The sequence below is a fragment of the Salvelinus fontinalis genome, chromosome 7 (genome assembly GCF_029448725.1).
Source record: "Salvelinus fontinalis isolate EN_2023a chromosome 7, ASM2944872v1, whole genome shotgun sequence".
Lineage (NCBI taxonomy): Eukaryota > Metazoa > Chordata > Actinopteri > Salmoniformes > Salmonidae > Salvelinus > Salvelinus fontinalis.
Window position 1 is genome coordinate 15,566,485 of NC_074671.1, and position 22,876 is coordinate 15,589,360.

The window sequence follows — 22,876 nt, forward strand, 5'->3', positions numbered from 1 at the left end:
TAATTCCAGGAAATGACATATGATACGCTAGCGATGATGTCATGATGCAGCCCCAGAGACCGCCCAATCATTAAGTCGTTAACATAAAGAGGAGGGGCTGTATGCAATAGACACACAATGCCCCCTCCCCAACCCCCACCCTGCGGGAAGAGAATAGTTTGATCTTAGGATTAGGACCCTGATGGGAGTTCTTAACTCTAAACGTACCAGCACAGCCCTGGCTTAGACGGAATACAAAATGTCCACCGTTAAATTTCAAATCATCAGTTGAGATGTTCACCAATGGCTAACTTTTGAAGCACATCTAAACTAACCAAACGCGCGCACACGTACAAGCGCACACACACACAGACAGACAGACAGACAGACAGACAGACAGACAGACAGACAGACAGACAGACAGACAGACAGACAGAGAGAGAGAGAGACTAGATGAAGAAAATAGGGTGGGGGTAAAATAGTGATGGAGGTGGAAGGAGTGTTTGAGGAAAGGACAAGAGAGACAGAGGGAGCAGAAGAGAACCATGGTGATCCTGTTAAATTACTAGAGGGGCTTTGACATAAACCCTGAAAGTTCCAGAATGATATGATGATGGCAGCTATTTTGGTCTGGGAGAAATCCAAACCAGACGAATTGGAATGAATGGCAGTAGAGGCATGAGTGATTATTTTCCAGATTTGACTTATGCAGAAAAAGGTAAGTAAGGCATGTGATATATCAACAATTGTGTAATAGAATTTTTGTCAACCTAAAATATTGTTATATAATATTGTTATATATACAGTTTATCCAGGTTTTATAACAATGTTCTGTATAAATAGCCTTTAAAGTATGTGTAAACAGACCATAAATGTCTCCTTGTTTGTTTTCTTGGAAAGCTGTGAGTTATATTATGATACAGTATCAGTTGCATTGACAACTAGTCAGATTCCTATCATCAGCTGGTTTCAGCCAGAGTACTGCTGAGACTGCATTGTTTGAATGGGATGTTGGCATATTGGCAGTTCATTTGACCAATTTATGGAATCGTTCAAATCAAATTGTATTTGTCACATACACATGGTTAGCAGATGTTAATGTGAGTGTAGCGAAATGCTCCAAAACTGTCTGGCTAGCTATAATAGTGCAGATAAATTCTTCAAATTCATTGTTTAACACAATATCTTATCACAGTACAGGCTGACCATGGTTGACCAACTCCCTGACCAAAATGGCTGACCTTTTATACTGTCAAAAGAATGTTCCTGTCCATTCTAGTATTCAAATTCCTAATTCTATGAAGGGAGCATAGTAGTTTGACCTCTGACCTTCTCCTTCTCGTCCTGCTGTCGTCTCCTCTCCTCCACTGCTGCCCTCCTCTCCTCCTCCCTTCTTTTCTGCTCTTCCATCTTCCTCCCTCGTTTGTCTGCACAATGCTCCAGCTGCTGCCGTACACGTTGCTCTTTATCACGCAAAACCTCCTCTAGGTACACACACACACACACACACAGTGTGGTTTTGTTTTACTATCCTTGTGGGGACCAGAAGTCAATCCAAGGATAGTAAAACAACAAACATTCAGACAAGTTGTCACGCCCTGACCTTAGAGAGCCTTTTTATTCTCTATTTTGGTTAGGTCAGGGTGTGACTAGGGTGGGTACTCTAGTTTTTGTATTTCTATGTTGGCCTGGTATGGTTCCCAATCAGAGGCAGCTGTCTATCATTGTCTATGATTGGGGATCATATTTAGGCAGCCTTTTCCCCACTGTGGTTGTGGGATCTTGTTTGTGTTAGTTGCCTTGAGCACGGCATAGCTTCACGTTCGTTTCTTTATTGTTTTTTGTCGGTTCACGTTAAAAAAGATGATGAACCCAAACCACGCTGTACCTTGGTCCGATTCTTACAACAACGTTCGTGACAGAAGATCCCACCAACCAAGGACCAAGCAGCGTGCCCAGGAGCATGTATCCTGGGCTTGGGAGGAGATCCAGGAGTTAAGGACATCCTGGACTTGGGAGGAAGTAATGGCAGGAGATGAAAGCCTGCCATGGAAGCATGCGGTAGCAGCGAAGGATGGACAGCGACGACACCGGAGTTCGCGGCCACGACGTGGGCCCAAGAAGCAGCCTCAAACATTTTTTTGGGGGGGCACACGGGGTGGTCGGCGGAGCCGAGGTGTGAACCAGAGCCAGCCCACACGGGGTGGTCGGCGGAACCGACCCATGGTCCGGGGCCTCCGGTGATGATCCATGGCCCGGAGCCTCCAGTGATGATCCATGGTCCAGAGCCTCCAGTGAGGGTTCCCAGTCCAGAGCCTCCAGTGAGGGTTCCCAGTCCAGAGCCTCCAGCGAGGGTTCCCAGTCCAGAGCCTCCTGCGAGGGTTCCCAGTCCAGAACCTCCTGCGAGGGTTCCTAGTCCGGAGCCTCCGGCGAGGGTTCCCAGTCCGGAGCCTCGTGCGAGGGTTCCCAGTCCGGAGCCTCCGGCAACGATCTACGGTCCGGAGTCCCCGGTGACGATCCACGGTCCGGAGTCCTCGGCGACGATCCACGGTCCGGAGTCCCCGGCGACGGTCCGGAGTCCCCGGCGACGATCCATGGTCCGGAGCCTCCTGCGACGATCCACGGTCCGGAGCCTCCGGCGATGATCCACGGTCCAGAGCCTCCGGCGATGATCTACGGTCCAGTTCCACGGAAGCGGAGGGATCCGCGAGCGGAGCGGGGTCTACGTCCCGAACCGGAGCCGCCACCGAGGCTAGATGCCCACCCGGACCCTCCCCCAGGGGCCAGGTTTTGCGGCCAGAGTCCGCACCTTTGGGGGAGGGAGGTACTGTCACGCCCTGACCTTAGAGAGCCTTTTTATTCTCTATTTTGGAAAGGTCAGGGTGTGACTAGAGTGGGTACTGGTTTTTGTATTTCTATGTTGGCCTGGTATGGTTCCCAATCAGATGCAGCTGTCTATCGTTGTCTATGATTGGGGATCATATTTAGGCAGCCTTTTCCCCACTGTGGTTGTGGGATCTTGTTTGTGTTAGTTGCCTTGAGCACGGCATAGCTTCACGTTCGTTTCTTTCTTCTTTTTTGTCGGTTCACGTTAAATAAAGACGATGAACCCAAACCACGCTGCACCTTGGTCCGATTCTTACAACAACGTTCGTGACAGAAGTGGGGACATTTCGCCTGTCCGCAGAAGGAAAACAGTTTTTTTAGGCTTAGGGGTTAGGCTTAGGGGTTAGGTTTAGGGCAGTGGCATGTATTCATGGCTGCCAAGGGAAGCCGGGCTTCCCCAAAAAATGGACCAAGAAAAAACAAAAATTCTTAATTCTCTCTATGTTTCAGCAAGAGGCTGAATGTATCTCACATGAGAAAGCATCCAAGCGAGCAAAACAGTGTAGGCCATTTGTCTGATGCTGTCTGGTCCAAACAATATTTTTAATTTAAAAAATATATATATATAAAAGTATGACATTGTTGCTGCCGGTAGCATTGAATGCAAGGGAAGCGAGCGAGCATTTGGCTTCAACAAAAAAAAGTATAAAATAATAGCCAATCAGCATTGAGCTAAACTGAGCGAGCTCAACTTTGAATGGTCCTGGCGCACCAAAAAAAAGTGTCAACGGAAGCCAGCTTGGATTTTGGCATCACACATATCAAATCGCATTGAGAGCATACGTTATTGACAGAAACAACTTGAATTGTTGCATATCCTTGTGTTGTTGTTCCCCGGTGGCTGGCTAGTTGTTTTTGGTATATTTGAGTTGTCACTGTATTAGACTAAGCAGAGGTGATTTGATGGTGTTGAAATGATGAAGTTGAAATGGTGCTGGAATAGTGGAGGCAGCTCCTGTTTTCTTTGTGACTTGCGGTAACTCTCTGTGGTTCTAAATCAATAGTTGTTTAGTAGTCTGTAAATGTTGGAAACATTAACGTGCTTGACCCTGCTGTCGGTCATGTAACTGTTTGTTACATTCAATATGTTTTGTGAACTTCACTGGACAGAGATTGCTCTCCGGTTTTCTGATTAAACAAAGGTTAAGTTTAATGTATTCTGCCACTGTGTCTTCTTACTGTCCCGGCATTAGGCCTATAATATCACAGTGGCAAGGCATATGAACTACCAGGTTATAGAGCAAACAACGCAATTATCATAACACATAGGTTGTAATATGTTCTTTTTTTTGGGGGGGGGGGTCTTGGCTTCCCAGTGATTGTGATCTTATCCACGCACCACTGGTTTAGGGTTAGAATTAGGGTTATGTTTAGTTTTAGGAGTTAGGGAAAATAGGATTTTGAATGGAAATCAATTGTTTGGTCCTAACAAGGATAGTAAAACAAACATGGTGTGTTTGCGTGTTTGTCACAACAACAGATGACAGAGCCATCCAGTCAGTTCAGTTGGAAGCAGTGATTCATACCATGACTCTTCTCTCTCTCCTCTCTCCTCCCTCTCACTAGCTGCACTCTGTCCATCTGCAGTGACCCTTACACACACGAAGAAGAGAGACAGTCAGTGAGCATATAGAGGGCAATTACGAACAGAAGGGAAACTCACAGAACGTCACGTGTTTCATACTTCTAGAAACACATTGGAGAGGTCGAAGTATACTGCTGCTTGCACCACTACTAAGATGCATTAAATGAACAACAAACTGGATCTACAGTAGATATTTAGCCCATCTTGGAGAAAGCTACTCAAACCCGGATTAAGCACATACATGGTTTTTAGTCCAGGAGTAAACTTAATCTGGTTAATGAATCTAGCCCATACAGATCCAATGGAAGATCATTAAAATACGTAAAACCGATGGGCTGTTGTGATTGGACGACAGACGAGAAGGGGACACATGCCCTTTGGTGAGTGGTCTTGTCCCAGTGATGATGGGCGAGGTCATGACTGCTGATTGGAGGGTAGAGTCAGTCACACACAGCTGCCAGAACTGAACATTAAACATTAGCACAGTGGGCTCACACAGTCAACACACGCAGGTTCGATTCCATAGAATTCTATTTCAATGTTTGATTTCCGGTCGGTCAGACACTATATCCCCGGCCAAGATGAAACCTGACCCAGTCTGTATGTGAGGGGGAGAGATATACATCGTCCAGGTGACCTGGAGGTCATCCCTCCATTTAGCTAGAGGACAGTGGGCAGGGTATTGTGTGGTTTATGGCTGTCTGTCTGACAGACTGTCAATAGACAGAAACAGCACAACAGCCACGTGCAGCAGGATCATGTCTATGCTCAAACATACACGTTTGTTTTACGTGCGTGCTTGTGGGATAATTGATTCCCATTTAAAATCCTATTTTCCCTAACCATAACCCAAAACCCTAACCCAAAACTCTAACCCCTAACCCAAAACTCTAACCCATAAAACTCTAACCCCTAACCCAAAAATCTAACCCCCAAAACTCTAACCCCTAACCCAAAACTCTAACCCCTAACCCAAAAATCTAATCCCTAAAACTCTAACCCCTAACCCTAAACTCTTAACCTAATCCCTAACCCTAAACTCTTAATCCTAATCCTAACCCCTAACCACAGTTTCTACCCCCAAGACATAAGACTGCTAAACAACTAATCAAATGACCACCGGACTATTTACATGGGGGGTGCAACTCAACATTAGGAAGGTGTTCTTAATGTTTTGTATTCTCAGTGTATATACACGCTATATGCACACAGCAAAAAGCTGTTGTTCTTTTCTGTCATAAGCTTTGTACATTTATGTAAACATATGCAGTCAGATCTGCCCCATGGGTATTAACAACAGCTTATGTTAAATAAAATGGTTTCTTCACCTTGAGACATAAGTCACATTTTAACATCAATAAATAAACAAATATGCTAACACTCACTGAGTCAGGTGAGTTATAGTAACATTCCCTATAATACAAACATGCCCGTTCATTAATCAATACGGAAATATTTCATTTAAGCAAAAGAAGAACAATTGAATAGAGCAAAAAACACAATCTCCTAACAATATCCTTATCCCAAGCCTACTACCTTCATCCAATCAAAACAACCGCCAGTAAATCCTGAGCCCATCATCATCATCTCACCTGTCACCTGGTGCCCAGCGCCTGGTTTGGCTGTGGTCATCTCTGTTCCCACCACTACTGTCCCTGATTCGCGCCGGCCGCCGCAAAACAGCAGCAACAAATCAAACCAGTCTGAACACGACTGCGGCAGAATCAAGAGAGAAATAACAGAGAAACAGAGTGGGGTGATGCCAGGAAGAGAGAGAGAGAAAGAGAGCGAGTGCGAGAGAGAGAAACAGAGAGAGCGAGAGACAAACCAACGGGGGAAATTCATGTTTTGGAGTGTCTTCAAAGGTAATCAAAGTCAATCCATCTGATACATTTGGCCATTTAAAAAATAAAGTATTATTTCTAATGAGAGTTTAATCCATATCTCCCAGGTTTAAGTCCCTTACCACATACGTGTCAGAGGGCTCTACCACATACGTGCCAGAGGGCTTACATTATTATTTACATCAAATAGTCCACACATGTCGGTTCAGTGGTCTGTCTCTCTCTCACATGTCTTTCCCACACACACAGACCCCGATTGGATAATTCATAGACTAAAAATAGCGCAGAGGGAACAGTGAATAACAGCAACTAATAGTCAGAGAATCAGCAGCGGGGTCTATGACAAAGATGTCGGGGGAAAGTACTCCCATAATGGACAGCAGAAAAGGTTTGAAACCCACTGACAAGATAGAAGCTTGACGGCACACAGGCTTTCCCGGAGAAGGGCTGGAGGCAACTAGGAGCCACATGCATGGTTAAACCTGGAACAGCTGTTACTGCATAGTTTGGCTCCATTAAAATATTTATGGAGCCGCTTGATTGTTGCCAAAACGTGCTCAAAATGAAACTTGTTTTATACTTGACCATTGATTTGTAATTACATTACGCAGGCTGGCTGGTATAGTCCCCCATGTAGTTGTTTAGTCATGATGCGGCACACAGAATGGAATGACAAGAAAGCACTATAATTCCTGAAGCCAATTTCTGGGGTGGGATTCATTCAAATGCAATTTTCAGCCTCTTTCAGACCTCTGTTTCACGCAGAAATCCGATTATCCCATCTTTTCTCCATTGGTTCTCTCTCCGAGCCATTGTAACAGTGTTGCTTCTGTCCCTCTCCTCACCCCTACCTGGGCTCCAACTAGGGACCCTCTGCACACATCAACAACTGCCTCCCAAGAAGCATCGTTACCCATCACTCCAAAACAGCCACGGCCCTTGCTGAGCAAGGGAAACAACTACTTCAAGGTCTCAGAGCGAGTGACGTCACTAATTGAAACGCTATTAGCGCACATCCGCTAACTAGCTAGCCATTTCACACCGGTTACAGTCACTCCCCTTTTGCCCTCCTTTTCCGCAGCAACCAGTGATCCAGGTCACAGCACCAATGTAACAGTGTTGCTTCCGTCCCTCTCCTCGCCGCTACCTGGGCTCAAACCAGGGATCCTCTGCACACATTAACTGCCTCCCACAAAGCTTCGTTACCTATCGCTCCACAAAAGCCGCGGCCCTTGCAGAGCAAGGGAAACAACTTCTTCAAGGTCTCAGCGCGGGTGACGTCACCGACTGAAATGCTGTTAGCGCACACCTAGCTAGCCATTTCACAGCAGTTACACCATGGCTGGTCAGAGAATATATCTCATCCCTCTCTCCCTTTTCACTCAGCTACAAATATCTCCCTGGTGAGCGTTTAAAGGCACATTATTTAGGCTGATGAAAACGCATGCATTTGAATAAGGTTGGCTACTGTAAGTGCTTATAGAGAATGTGCTGCACCAGAGCATCGTTGTACATGGCACGTGCAGTGATCTGATAACACTGGGCCTCGTGGGGGTGTAATGGATAATGAGGGAAATTGATGTAAAAATGTATCACTAGCCACTTTGAACAATGCCACTTAATAGGTTTACATACCCTACATTACTCATCTCATATGTATATACTGTACTCTATATCATCTACTGCATCTTGCCATTTTTATGTAATACATGTATCACTAGCCACTTTAAACTATGCCACTATGTTTATATACCCTACATTACTCATCTCATATGTGTATACTGTACTCTATACCATCTACTGCATCTTGCCTATGCCGTTCTGTACCATCACTCATTCATATATCTTTATGTACATATTCTATATCCCTTTACACTTGTGTGTATAAGGTAGTAGTTGTGGAATTGTTAGGTAAGATTACTTGTTGGTTATTACTGCATTGCCGGAACTAGAAGCACAAGCATTTCGCTACACTCGCATTAACATCTGCTAACCATGTGTATGTGACCATTAACATCTGCTAACCATGAGTATGTGACCATTAACATCTGCTAACCATGTGAATGTGACCATTAACATCTGCTAACCATGTGAATGTGACCATTAACATCTGCTAACCATGTGTATGTGACCATTAACATCTGCTAACCATGTGTATGTGACCATTAACATCTGCTAACCATGTGAATGTGACCATTAACATCTGCTAACCATGTGTATGTGACCATTAACATCTGCTAACCATGTGTTTGTGACCATTAACATCTGCTAACCATGTGAATGTGACCATTAACATCTGCTAACCATGTGTATGTGACCATTAACATCTGCTAACCATGTGAATGTGACCATTAACATCTGCTAACCATGTGAATGTGACCATTAACATCTGCTAACCATGTGTATGTGACCATTAACATCTGCTAACCATGTGAATGTGACCATTAACATCTGCTAACCATGTGTATGTGACCATTAACATCTGCTAACCATGTGTTTGTGACCATTAACATCTGCTAACCATGTGAATGTGACCATTAACATCTGCTAACCATGTGTATGTGACCATTAACATCTGCTAACCATGTGAATGTGACCATTAACATCTGCTAACCATGTGAATGTGACCATTAACATCTGCTAACCATGTGAATGTGACCATTAACATCTGCTAACCATGTGAATGTGACCATTAACATCTGCTAACCATGTGAATGTGACCATTAACATCTGCTAACCATGTGTATGTGACCATTAACATCTGCTAACCATGTGAATGTGACCATTAACATCTGCTAACCATGTGTTTGTGACCATTAACATCTGCTAACCATGTGTTTGTGACCATTAACATCTGCTAACCATGTGTTTGTGACCATTAACATCTGCTAACCATGTGAATGTGACCATTAACATCTGCTAACCATGTGTATGTGACCATTAACATCTGCTAACCATGTGAATGTGACCATTAACATCTGCTAACCATGTGAATGTGACCATTAACATCTGCTAACCATGTGTATGTGACCATTAACATCTGCTAACCATGTGAATGTGACCATTAACATCTGCTAACCATGTGAATGTGACCATTAACATCTGCTAACCATGTGTATGTGACCATTAACATCTGCTAACCATGTGAATGTGACCATTAACATCTGCTAACCATGTGTATGTGACCATTAACATCTGCTAACCATGTGAATGTGACCATTAACATCTGCTAACCATGTGTATGTGACCATTAACATCTGCTAACCATGTGTATGTGACCATTAACATCTGCTAACCATGTGAATGTGACCATTAACATCTGCTAACCATGTGAATGTGACCATTAACATCTGCTAACCATGTGTATGTGACCATTAACATCTGCTAACCATGTGTATGTGACCATTAACATCTGCTAACCATGTGAATGTGACCATTAACATCTGCTAACCATGTGTATGTGACCATTAACATCTGCTAACCATGTGAATGTGACCATTAACATCTGCTAACCATGTGTATGTGACCATTAACATCTGCTAACCATGTGTATGTGACCATTAACATCTGCTAACCATGTGAATGTGACCATTAACATCTGCTAACCATGTGAATGTGACCATTAACATCTGCTAACCATGTGAATGTGACCATTAACATCTGCTAACCATGTGTATGTGACCATTAACATCTGCTAACCATGTGTTTGTGACAAATACAATTTGATTTGTCTTATGCAGAACAGCGGCGCCAAATAACAGTTCACACATGCGCGTGTCAGATACTGTATGTTCTAATGGAACTAACCTATACATGGCCCTGGATATAGAAACAAGACGTCTGCCCTGCTTATAAAGGGTCTGTCTGTTCAGGCTACATTTCAGAAGCAGTGATAATATGAGGAGAGGATAAAATAAGATTACAGGTCACCATCTCCTATTCATTCCTGCGGCATCATCCTCACTCCGACATTGATTTACACACAAACATCACAAATGTAAACACCAATAACATTCGATGCAAAAACAAAAATATCAGTATTGCAACAGCTTTGTATTACTGGAGGCTTCAACGCATAACATTATTAATGCTCACCACCAACAACCCTGTGGATGAGGTTGAGCTGTAGCTCAGTGGTACCACTTAGTGGTTGATACATACAAGCACAGGCTACAGTCTTTCTCAGGGAAGAAAGATGCTGTGTAAAAATGTAACGTCAAAAAGTCCATGGGATGAAGTTCTTTATTGGAAATCCCTATAAAAAAAAATCTGCCTTATTACATCAAGCGCTGTGTATGGTGTTAAAGAAACAGTTCAGTGATATTTAGCTAGCTTGGTCCCATTGTGTATGAGCTGCAGCCAACTCCTCTGTAGTTGCCAAGCCTTACATAACATCTTTGGCATGACAGTGAAGGAACAGAGGAATTGGCTCCAGCAGCAACAGACGGGGCCACCAGGCTAGTTAGGAGGTAGCCATTTCCTCTGACAGAACTCAGCAGTCTCTAAACCACAGCCGGGGGGGGGTCACAAAGCAGGAACAGCCAATTAGCATTCCTAAATATTCTGAAATAACATGAAATGGACATTGGTTTAATTGACAAATATCCAATTTTCTAGATTATTTTAGGAAATAAATCAAAAAGTAGTAGCTATATCTGAATGTTTTTCAAAGGTGGGCCTAACTTCCTTGAACCGAGTGATGCTTTGTGACACACTCCTCCGGTAGTTGATCAAAACATAAAACCAACAGACAAAATACACATGGGGAAACAAAAGAAAATACAGACTGTTGAAAAACAGGTGGGGATATGTATCCTTCGTTTTGACATTGATCAATAGAAACAAAACGTTCTCTAACTGCAATATGGCATAATCGGAATACGATATAGAATTAAAGAAACATTCCAAAGGATACAGAGGCATCTTCAGGAGAAATCAGTTTCCCGTAATCAATAAACATATTTAATCCTAACTAATATAAAGAACGTTGCTAACTAGCAAATATGATACAGAAGGCAGGACAAAACATAAAATGGTTAATCTTTTTATTGCAAATCTAAAGGTTCTATACTTGTAAGTAAATTCCACTCCACATGAAATCGATATAAATACATTAAAAGGACACCGCAAGAAATTGCGAGCAGCTGCAGTCATGTTATCAATGAGTTAGTGAGAGGGCTGAACGTCCTTGAAGTATGTTGTGTGGGCGGGGTCGTCACTACTTAACACAGCCACAAATGTGGGCAGAGGGTACAGTGATTCCGGTAGAGAAGTATCGAAGTTCTGTGCTGATTTTCAGAGCGGATGGTAAAAATCACACCTTCCCCTAGAATGTCCTTAGATCTGGAGGATAATGACAGAGGAAAGGAGGTGGGCGATAGGAGGTGGGTAGGGGGCGAGAGGAGGTGGGTAGGGGACGAGAGGACAAAAGAGATGAGGTGGGGAGAGAGATACGGATGGAGGGTCACAAGATGGTTAATCCTGTCATTGCAACAGTTCCAACCTACAGAAAGCAATCAAAGATACTGATTGAGCACTTACATCATCAATGTCCTCGTCATCATCTCCGATGTCGTCAAACTGGATGTCTTCATCATCCCCGGGACCGAAAGTATCCGTCTCGTTGATCTTGGCTAAGGGGAGGAGACAGGAAGAGGAGGAGTCAGAGGGACAACAAGGATGTGCAAACGAAACAACCCATGAATTTAATATCTACAAAAACCAATCATTGGGCCAGCGGTACTCATCATGGGCTTTCTCAATCATTTCTAGCTTTCTTTCCTCATCTCTTCTACTGCATGACCACTCTTCCAATCACATTAGCTGTTTCCGTAGGGAAAGCTCCTCTTCATAGTACTCACCGTGCTCCGGCAATTCTCCGTAGGCCTTCAGACTCCTGGCCTCGTCTGCATTGTACTTCAGGATCACATCAGCTTTGTTATCCTATAGCGGGAGAAAAAAAACTAAACTCAAACCTGTTTTTAATGATACAGTGACAATAGGGCTGAGCGATATGGCCTAAAAAACATCTTTATTTTCCCCAAACTAGCGGCCGATTTCCGATTTATATATCGATTTTTTACATGTTCTCTGAATAAGCGTTGTTGTACAATTAAAAGGTCAACAAACTGCATTCAAAACAGTTAGCAATAACCTAATGAATTCAGAGAGTGTGTAAGTATACCTAGGCTAAATATAAGCCTTCCACAACCATAAGACCAACTAATAATGTAATTATTTAATCCAAATAGTTTAACCAGCTTTTTTTTGCAATAATTACTGATATGGCTTTCAACTCAGTCTATGAAAATGTCCTTTTGTTACAAATTGAACCAGAACCTTGCACATCCCCACTAATACATTTCTTGTAGCAGGCACAATAGAAAATTAACACAGCACAGGAGGCTGCTGAGGGGAGGAAGGCTCATAATAATGGCTGGGATGGAATGCCAACAAACCCTGGAAACCATGTGTTTGATGCCATTACACTATTTTCGCTCCAGCCATTACCACGAGCACGTTCTCCCCAATGAAGGTCCCACCAACCTCCTGTGTAACACAGGTCTAATAAACAATCTCTCAAGCACAAACCCACATGCTAATGAGTAGTCAGATCATCTTTATATTTCAAGTCTAGCCAACTTGGGATCTATTTACTAGCTAACAAGGTAGAACAGTTGAACTCCTATGAACACACCCCCGTCTGCCTCCAACTGTTTGAACAGCATGCTAGCCTGTCCACTTTGTTCAGATGTTGAAATCAAGTAGACTACCTGGATAAGATGCTTATTTCTCAGAATTAGTTGCCAATTCCTGATATTAATGTGTATTTTTATTCTCATTGCACATTTATAAAACAACTAGATAGCTAGCACAGCCGAAGGCAAAAATTCTGCTACTGGCACGTTGCACAGAAAATGAGCATTTCTTTTCCAGAAACAATGTTCATTGATAGGTCTACTCTCTGTGCGTTTTATGAGTTGAGAGATAAAAAGGTAACATTAGAAAGGTTGAGTTCTCATCTATTACTCAAATAATGTCTCAGTGGCTTTCAGTGTCCATAGGACCCATTCTGTTGGACCAAACCTCAAATGCAAATAGCGAGTTGAAACAGCTTTTTGTCATAGAGGAAGAAGTGATGTTTCATCTGTTGTTGTTGTGAGTGGCAGGGACTTGGTGTATGAGTGGGAATGTACACACAGGCACAGACGGAGCAAAGGAGATAAGACCAAAAAGACAAGTGGACATAAATGCTCATAAAAACTACATTTGATTCTTGCGATACAGGCATTGTGTGCTAAAAAACACATTTGAATTAATCTAATTAATTCTATATAAATCGCCCAGCCCTAAGTGACAACCAAATGCACAGTCCCCCACAACAACAACAGTTGTAAACTTGCCGGTCATCTCACCTGGTAATCTCTCAGGCCCAACAGAATGATATCTGACGTGTTAATCCACACCTGAAAGGAAACATAAGAACGCTTTTACAAGGACTTAAATCAGATGGATGGATAACAATCTAAAGAATTGGTTAACACACAACTGCAGCCCATGCTGTGTCGCAGTTGACAGTCCATAGTGGGGAGAAAAGAAAAAATAACGTTGAGTCTGCATCATTCAGGGTTTCCACTTGTGTGTCAATATGATGGCCGTGTGTGTGTTCCTACCTTTTTCCTGAGTTTTCCTCGGATGTGGCAGAGCCGCTTAACGCCATCAAAACACATGGCTTCCAACCTCCCATTACCCAACATCTTAATCACCTGAGCATATTCTACAGGAAAGAGAGAACGACTTAACATACACAACATCACAGGAGTTGGGAACACCTGAGTGTACTCTACAGCAGAGGGTTACATTGCTCCCACGGAGTAGGGCCATGTTGATCATTATGCTTGTATACCTTCACCCTCAATACAACGCACGTCTGCTCTAAAAACAGGGCTGCATTTTTATCTGCATTCCAGAAACTTGAGGAAAAGGGAGCTGTACATTCTAGAGAATTGTTAGGAGCATTTGAGTTATTCCACACAGGGGAGAGACTGGCAGTTCTAATTCTAGAACTGGTGTGTGTGCAGGCTTTTGCTCCAGCCAAAGCTTTAACACACCAACTAATCAACCAATCATAGTCTTCAACAAAGACTTGATTCAGCCATGTTGCCATTTGGCTGGCGCAAAAGCCTACACCCACACAAGCCCTGGCAGAGACCCCTACACTCTCCACTCACCCTGCCCGTCCTCCACTCACCCTGCCCGTCCTCCACCCACCCTGCCCGTCCTCCACCCACCCTGCCCGTCCTCCACCCACCCTGCCCGTCCTCCACCCACCCTGCCCGTCCTCTTTGAACACCAGCTCTCTCTTCTCTGACTCGTTCTCATTTTTTCCACGCCGACGATTCTTTCCTCCCTTACCTGGAAAGAACAGAGAGAAAAAAATTAAGTCATGCAGACCACTCACATTTTTGTCATTTAGCAGACACTTTCGCTCAGACTGTATTTAACTACTGTAGCTATGTTCGGTAAAGGTTGAGTTTTCACTATGAAATCGCAGCACCACACCCAATAGCTAACCTATACTGTATTATTATAGTGTTTCAATGTCACCCCCACATCAACAACTTTTATTTTACTAGGCAAGTCAGTTAAGAACAAATTCTTATTTACAATGACGGTCTACTCCGGCCAATGGTACAGCCTGGATTCGAAGCAGGTATTATAGTGACGCCTCTTGCACTGAGACGCAGTGCCTTAGACTGCTGCACCACTCTGGAGTCCAACTACAGGAGGTACATGATGTGTTATAGCAACATTTGAACATGTTTTACAGGAATAGAGCGCAGATATACCATATGGCCAAATACAGTCAGTACGTGAAACCTTCCTGCTAAAATTCTTCAGGCAAATATAGCTAGCTGACTGCGGTTTGAATGGGTTAATTGAGTAAATAAGGTTAACTGCCATTAAAATGCCCGTGTTAGCACCGTAAATGGCTAGCAAGCCAAGTTATGTGCGCCCTTAACAGTACAATTTAACGTCAGAACGACAATACAGCGAGCTGGCTGCTCTTAACTTACCTAGTTTGTACGTACCTAGATTTGTGAAAATATATGCTACGAACCTGGTGATTCCCGTTAGTCATTATGTTAGCTAGCTATTCAACTGTGTCACGTTTTCACTGCGTGTAGAGACTGAAGTAGTCAGAGACTGCGGGACACGTTCCGGGAATAGACGGCACTTCTAACACTTTACCTTTATTCTTGGGCATATTCTTTACAGCTCAGATCTTCTCTTCGTGCCTGGGTGGCGCTTACTGCTATATGAACAATACTGAGAAAGAAAAACGGGCCAATTTCTCCCGGCACAATTCACGAAAAACCAATTCACCACTTGTGCACCGGTTTACGCATGCGCATGACATGTCATACAAAATGGTAAAGCTTTATTTACACATGTGAAACAGCAATACACCATGCTAGCTAGTTACTGTCTTCCTTTATCATTTAAGTTTGGGAATGCAACAATATTACACGTTTAAATCAAACACACCAAACCATTACACAAATCATATATTAATTTGAAAATATCTTTGTAAATGTACTTACTTGGGAATGGACCACAGACACAGTGGAAACATATGGAACGTATTGACTAATATTTTAACATTTTCATATGCTGGAACTGGGTAAGTGTTTAGAATAATAAAACCTATCGATTAAATATACATTTTATATTTATATTTTATATTATCCATTCGAATAAATATAATATAGCCTAGGTTAAATGCTCGTTCAGTAGAAACACTCCACTACAGTAGGTGGCGATAGAGCACATTTTCTGATAATAAAACAGAAGAAGTAACAACCTGCTAGCTATTTTAGCAATCCATGATAAATTATAACATTTTGGTAGCTGGAAATTATGATTGTGGTTGAATTTACACATATCCATGGATATTTCTGAATTCACCACTGTTCGAACTTCATAGCCAGATAGAGAGAAAGTGGAAAGTCATCGTGCGGATATAAATTAGTTACTCTACACTGTAGATAGCTTAGCCACAGTGCTAACTGCTAGCAGACAGCAATAACAAAGATACTGGTAGTCCGGGTCAGTGTGTGCAAACGCAGCTGTCACACCTCGGCGACGACACAACATTTGTGGCTAAAACGTACATCAAGTTGTGACTCAGTTTCATTACAAAATAACTGGCTAAAGAGAAGAACGCAATGGAAATACATAAATGCATTGTTAGAGGATGCGCCAATCAATCGGACACAATTATTCATTACAGTTTACCAGAGGAGCCCCAGAGACGCCAACGGTGGCTGCAGTTTATCAATGGAAGCAACCCGGGAGAGCAAATTCCAGATGTTTCCCGTTTATGTGGCGACCACTTTACAGAAGAGTGCTTCACAAAACTTGATCTCGGTTTCACCACGAGGTTAATATTAAATCTTGACGCAATCCCATCGATTTATTCCACTGATAAAACATCGGCTTATCGGAAACACACCGTGAGTATGATATTCGCGCTATGAGGCTAGCCTACAATTATTATTATTCTTTGTACATGTTTTATTAAACTTAATTTAACATTGTGCCAAACTGTTGTTTAGGCTATAGCATCAAAGACAGTAGCATAGGCTATAGGATCATTAATCAAAGACAGTAGACTGAAAAGGTTTTAGTAGAGAAGATGGCGGCGTTATTGCTTCAAACATTTGCCGCCAATTAACTAGTTCATTTCTTGAACTTTCCACTCCACCAACAAAAACATATTTTTAGTTCTTATAGGCTGATCTTGAAAGACGTTATAGCTATCTAAAATTGCCTTCCAGGCCTAGCCTACATTTTATTAAACCAAGTGTAGCCCTGAACTAGTAGTATCTATCTGTGCCCCCAGGAAGCTCTGATTCAAACTCCCATTTAGCAGATATGCAAAGTTTATAATCCGTCCTTTGATCACCAAATATGCATTTTCGCTGACCAACAAACATATTTTGACATTATAAAGCTTTCAGAGCGGGTGAATCTGAGCTTTCTGGGCTTTAGAGGTACATGTACTGTTGCAGCACAACCTTCAACACTATAACTTGAATTGAATAATGTTCTATATAATAATGAATAATGCTTCTAAATGAAACACTTCTTGTTCATCTCACAGGTGTACGCTGAGAGGGCGAAGGGGACTGGGATGTTGGAAGTAAAAATGGCCGGCATCAAGGAGGAGCCAGTGGACAGGGATTTGGATTCGCAGATGAATCGCTGGAACAATTCGTTGGGGTCAGTCAACAAGTCGTTTAGTTCCCTCAACAAGTCGTTTAGTTCCCTCAACAAGTCATTTAGTTCCCTCAACAAGTCGTTTAGTTCAATCAAAGAGGAAGATGTTGGGGAGGATGAGAGCATTGCAGAGAGCTATGACCAGATTAGAGTGGTGAAAATAGGAGACTCACACACAGGAGAGAGGAAGGATGAGGGAGGAGAGTATGGGATGGAATACTCACACACTCACCCATATGAAGGAGAGGATGGAGGCTATGATGCCATGGTAACAGAGATTCACAGGAAAGAGAAAATGAATGTGACGGAGCGTGAGGGGGAGGTGGAGGGAGTGTTTGTGATAGAAAACTCAAATCCAGAGGAGGAGGAGGAATGTACAGAATATGTGGTAGGGGAGGAAGAGGTATGGCAGATGGAGGAAGGGGGAGAGAGCAGGACGAAAGAGATGTGGGGGGAAAAGGGGAAACGGAGAAAGCTTCCGGGGCCGCAATGGTGGAGATATGAGCAAGAGAGGAGGAAAACCCAGGAAGACGAATGGAAGATGATTGCAGAGAGAGCGAGGGAGGAAGAGAGGGAGAGACAGAAAGGTCAGACTGTGGAGGGGAAGAAGAGGGTGGCAGGGTTCCGCTGCCCACAGTGCAGCAACACCTTTCAGTCGCGAAGCGAGTTACTGGAGCATAAAACCGGCTGCTGCACTGATGGGAAATATGCCTGCCCAGTGCCACTCTGCCCCCAACGCTACCTATCCAAGGGCTCCCTGAGGACTCACATCTGCTTCCACCATGTGAAGGAGGACAACAAGGAGGAAAAGGACTTGGACGCTATCCGGAAAGCCAGAAGAGCCAGGGATCATCAGAATAAATACCAACCCAGCCATAAGAAGAAATTCTGCCCACTCTGCAACACATTCTACAAAAACCAGATAGTCCTCGACAAGCACTCTCGTACTCACACCAGATTCCACAAAGTGATGTTGTGTTGCTCCTTCTGCTCTGTGGAGATGCTGAATAAATCCACAATGAAAAAGCACTACAACAAGGAACACCCAGGCAGGGTCCCGCGCTGTGAGATGTGTGAAAGAAACTTCTCCTCGATCGACAACTTTCTAACACATCAGGTTAGACACGTGGCCGTGACTCCTTACTACTGCTATGAGTGCCGCATCTACCAGCAAACCCAGAGGGGCCTCACTGTCCACCTGAAAAACCACGCTCTCAGACGCAACCAGAAGCAGCTGGACCGGCAGTTTGGGAAACTCAAAAAACCTGACAATACAGGGAATCATAGTACAGCCCCTCTGAAGAAAAGCCCCTCCCCTCTACCAAACAACCCTGCACATGTACAAGATAACCACGCCCACCTACAAGAGATCAAAGAAGAAGAATTTATAACCAAATAAATAGAATCTCAATCTTGTTGTGTGTTTTTAACCCCTCCCTTTGTCCCATAACCATGTCCCTCCTCTGACATGAAAAAGTGACTTGGGATATTAGTGAATATTTCTGTACAGGAGAACACTGAGACTGGAATCAAATCATCCAACTAAAGAACAGCTACTACTTGGTTGTTACAGTAAATTCATTCTGAAGCTGTTTGCTTTATCGATACAGATGGAATGGAAGAAATGACCTGCAAGCTAACTGTCATTTAGAGAGAGAGTTTAGGTTTGTAAGATGGGATTCTTATTGGATATCAGATTGAAGCTCACTTGTACAGTATTTGTTTGTCACTTTCACCTTGAAGGCCATGCGTCTTCAAAGCGTTGTAAGCCCTTTATAAGCCCCATAATATCCTACATGATATGTATTTAGCTGTCATTCATTATAGAGAATTTCAGTTGAATCTTTTGTATTGTCCTTTTATCAATTTAGATTTAGAGAATTGTCTTACACAACATTAGCTGTAAGTAGCTTTATGTAAAATGTGATAGTTGCAAATGTAATGAAGTGTTTCTGAATGAACATTTGGGTTTGTAGTTGTTTGTAGAGTATATTACTAGCCCGTACATGATCCTATGAGGTTTACATCTTTGTTGTGGTTCTGCACCTTCCTCTTCATCAGCACTTGTTTATTTCCTACAGTACTCCAGGGTCAGTAGTACAGCACTATGGGTAGGGTTAGAGGGTGCATCGTACCCATGGAAATGGGTTGTATAGAACATGTTACTTTGTAAAAACATGCATTGTCTTTCATGTAGAATAAGGAATAGTGCCAACTCTAGTACATTTCTATCTATGCCAGATGTATACATTAGGAACTCTCTGGGCCAATGGAAAGAAGAGAGAACTCTCTCTGGGCCAATCGGAAGCCAAGTGAACTTTCTCTGCCCAATAGAGATTAGACCGGAACGCCACTGTAGCCCTGTCATCCAGGAGCCTTTTGATGTCGACTGGTTCCATTACAGAACATCTTTGATGCATTGTTCTCTATGCTGTTGACTGTATGTTGTCTGAATTAAAAGCCTTTCTGTAGTATTTACTGGTCAGTGAAAAACACAGTTGTATACTGAAGGTATTTTTATTATGTTCAATACAAAGTCCTACTGTGACTCCACTGAGATATAAAACCAGAGAGAGGAGACAACAGCAGGGGTGGAGGAAGGGACACTATCTCCACTGGAGAGGGGTGGAGGAAGGAGAGGGCAACACAAAGAGAGAAAAAAGGCATCTCATTTACTCTCAAACCAGAAGGGGAAAAAACATACAGACATCTCAAACACACAAGCTTACAGCTCTGCTACCAGTCAAGCAGAACCTGAAAGACTGTTACAACACATCTAGAAGAGCTGAGGGAGAGCGATCGAGTAGGTAGGAGTTGTCCACCGATCCAGGATCAGCTCATTAATTCAATAATAATGCTCCAAGTCATTGATACTGTAGCTACATATTTTTTCATTCAATTAGACAGACAGTGCTTTAAAGGGATTGACCAGAAGTCAGCAGGTGCCAGCTGGCCCATACAGTAAAATACTGGATTACCTCCACAACTGTCATGACATTCCAGACGGCAGGTTGAAAGGGTTCAATTCAGCATAAAATATCATGTCCCTTCTATCCACACATTTCTACATCCATGGACCTCTCCCACCCCACCTGTGTGCTTACATGACATAGTTAATGGACTTATAAAATGCATGGTATTTAATCTAGAAACCTGAGCTGCTATACTGGAACAGTAGTGTCAGTTCCGTGTCAGACACAGACTCCTCATAGCGTCATCCACGCATGCTGCTTTCAAATGTACCTTGGAACTGGGAAACACAAGGTTCAGAGTAGTCCTGAGGAGCATTTGAAGGCATCAACATATACACAGACTCGCTGTCCAGATAACCACTGCTTAACACTGGTCGAGGACCAGGTTTCCCTTGGTGTCTGTAAATGTTGAGGTGTGGCGTGGAGAGGGCATCTGTACCCAGACTGGCCCACCAAAGCCATGATTGGACCTCAGTCCCGTCACTCTGGATGTTGTGGCTGACTGGGAGGAGCTTGTCTCTACATAGGGGGCAGTGTCAGTGGAGCTCTACCTGCTCTCACTCTGATGACATCACTAGTTTTGTCTCTGTCTGATGGCTCAGTCACAGAAGAGTCTACCACAGAGTTTCTAAACCCAGAGATGCAACATGGTTAGACATCTGTGAACGCTTGCGAAACAGACCAAGCTGGCCGGGCTTTGGGGGTTGTGAAGTCAATGAGAGAAGTAAAACATTCTTCCTTAGTTGTTCATTTTCTCAAAATCTAAATCCACAACCTAGAATTGATCCAATTTCTTAAGTAGTTGAACATGTTAGTACTCCAACCTCGTGAAAGTGACAAACGGATTTCATTTTCGTCAACAACAAAAAAACATGTAAGGAGTGAGTTTGATTTGACAGCCTGCACATGTGCAGTTTGGCACGAGACGACCGTTAGACCCGATGACGTGTTTCTACGCATGAGCTTAGCTAGCCAACGTTGCCATAACATTGCCGAAAAGTGTGGTCTGGGATTTCTATTGGCGAAGCCGTTTTAGCCCATCTTCATATTGTACTGTCTTTGAGGCTACTCAGGTTTATACACAGAGCTACATTATACAGTTCATCATCATTTTAATATGGGTCTTAAATGCATAATGCAGGTATCTCAAATGTTCCCAGAAGTACAGGCATCTACATACAGCACATTCATGTTCCTGACACCTGTCTCTTGAGTCTAGAGGCAACACGAATTGTCCAAAGCAAAGACTGGAGAGACGCTACAATGTGGTCACCATCAGCCCTGGTCCAACAGAGCTATAGGCTGTAGTTCCAGCCCTGGTCCAACAGAGCTATAGGCTGTAGTTCCAGCCCTGGTCCAACAGAGCTATAGGCTGTAGTTCCAGCCCTGGTCCAACAGAGCTATAGGCTGTAGTTCCAGCCCTGATCCCACAGAGCTATAGGCTGTAGTTCCAGCCCTGGTACAACAGAGCTATAGGCTGTAGTTCCAGCCCTGGTACAACAGAGCTATAGGCTGTAGTTCCAGCCCTGATCCCACAGAGCTATAGGCTGTAGTTCCAGCCCTGGTCCAATAGAGCTATAGGCTGTAGTTCCAGCCCTGGTCCAACAGAGCTATAGGCTGTAGTTCCAGCCCTGGTCCAACAGAGCTATAGGCTGTAGTTCCAGCCCTGGTCCAACAGAGCTATAGGCTGTAGTTCCAGCCCTGGTGCAACAGAGCTATAGGCTGTAATTCCAGCCCTGATCCCACAGAGCTATAGGCTGTAGTTCCAGCCCTGGTCCAACAGAGCTATAGGCTGTAGTTCCAGCCCTGGTCCAACAGAGCTATAGGCTGTAGTTCCAGCCCTGGTACAACAGAGCTATAGGCTATAGTTCCAGCCCTGGTCAACAGAGCTATAGGCTGTAGTTCCAGCCCTGGTACAACAGAGCTATAGGCTGTAGTTCCAGCCCTGGTCCAACAGAGCTATAGGCTGTAGTTCCAGCCCTGGTCCAACAGAGCTATAGGCTGTAGTTCCAGCCCGGGTCCAACAGAGCTATAGGCTGTAGTTCCAGCCCTGATCTAGTTAATAACTGAGCAGGGTCAGGGGGGGTCCCAGGTGCATCAGAGTTCTGTCCAGGTCATCTGAGGAACCAGGTCTGCCTGTCTGAGCAGAGCTCCAGCAAGGTTATAAGTCTGAGGTGAAATGTTAACGGTCAGAGGGCAGTGGAGGTGAGTTTCTTCACCCCCCTCCGTTGGGCTAGAGTGGAACATCCCACAGGGTCCAGCACAGGTGGAACGTTCCTGTTGAGGGCAGAGTAGGTGGCTGCCATGGCGCTCTGCACAAACCAAAA

General features: G+C 43.7%; 4 protein-coding genes across 12 annotated transcripts in view; 1 reads left to right on the forward strand and 3 right to left on the reverse strand.

The window, feature by feature from the left end:
- LOC129859054 (MAP7 domain-containing protein 2-like) overlaps nt 1–6,215 on the reverse strand; it is a 25,601-nt gene extending 19,386 nt beyond the window's left edge. The window contains exons 1-3 of one of the 6 annotated variants that reach the window (XM_055928394.1): nt 6,043–6,215; nt 4,392–4,457; nt 1,309–1,463 (exon numbers count right to left, since the gene is read on the reverse strand). In XM_055928394.1, the coding sequence (XP_055784369.1) occupies nt 1,309–1,463; nt 4,392–4,457; nt 6,043–6,082 (261 nt within the window). In that variant the 5' untranslated portion in view covers nt 6,083–6,215. The remainder of the gene's footprint in view (nt 1–1,308; nt 1,464–4,391; nt 4,458–6,042) is intronic. The other 5 variants (XM_055928396.1, XM_055928392.1, XM_055928395.1 and 2 more) reach the window with 5 other exon arrangements.
- Nucleotides 6,216–10,518: 4,303 nt separating this feature from the next.
- On the reverse strand, nt 10,519–15,723 carry LOC129859060 (eukaryotic translation initiation factor 1A, X-chromosomal-like). Of its 2 annotated transcripts, XM_055928406.1 has the most exons (7): nt 15,547–15,722; nt 14,626–14,709; nt 13,968–14,071; nt 13,710–13,760; nt 12,156–12,237; nt 11,836–11,927; nt 10,519–11,637 (listed from the first exon to the last, which is right to left on the reverse strand). In XM_055928406.1, exons 1-7 carry the CDS (start codon nt 15,560–15,562, stop codon nt 11,632–11,634), a joined length of 435 nt encoding a protein of 144 aa, XP_055784381.1. In that variant the 5' UTR covers nt 15,563–15,722; the 3' UTR covers nt 10,519–11,631. The 2 variants fall into 2 exon arrangements, with proteins under 2 accessions (XP_055784381.1, XP_055784382.1); XM_055928407.1 differs by lacking the exon at nt 14,626–14,709 and having other exon boundaries at nt 15,547–15,723.
- A 33-nt stretch (nt 15,724–15,756) lies between these two features.
- Nucleotides 15,757–20,051, forward strand: LOC129859058 (zinc finger protein 771-like). 2 transcript variants are annotated; one of them, XM_055928402.1, is made up of 2 exons: nt 15,757–15,979; nt 17,462–20,051. In XM_055928402.1, the coding sequence occupies exon 2, from the start codon at nt 17,492–17,494 to the stop codon at nt 18,974–18,976; it is 1,485 nt and encodes a 494-aa protein (XP_055784377.1). In that variant the 5' UTR covers nt 15,757–15,979; nt 17,462–17,491; the 3' UTR covers nt 18,977–20,051. The 2 variants fall into 2 exon arrangements, with proteins under 2 accessions (XP_055784377.1, XP_055784376.1); XM_055928401.1 differs by lacking the exon at nt 15,757–15,979 and adding an exon at nt 16,115–16,811.
- A 24-nt stretch (nt 20,052–20,075) lies between these two features.
- The window catches only part of LOC129859056 (ribosomal protein S6 kinase alpha-3-like), a 29,466-nt gene continuing 26,665 nt past the window's right edge, over nt 20,076–22,876 (reverse strand). For both annotated transcript variants that reach the window (XM_055928399.1, XM_055928400.1), the window contains one exon: nt 20,076–22,861. In XM_055928399.1, coding sequence (XP_055784374.1) covers nt 22,739–22,861 — 123 coding nt within the window. In that variant the 3' untranslated portion in view covers nt 20,076–22,738. The remainder of the gene's footprint in view (nt 22,862–22,876) is intronic.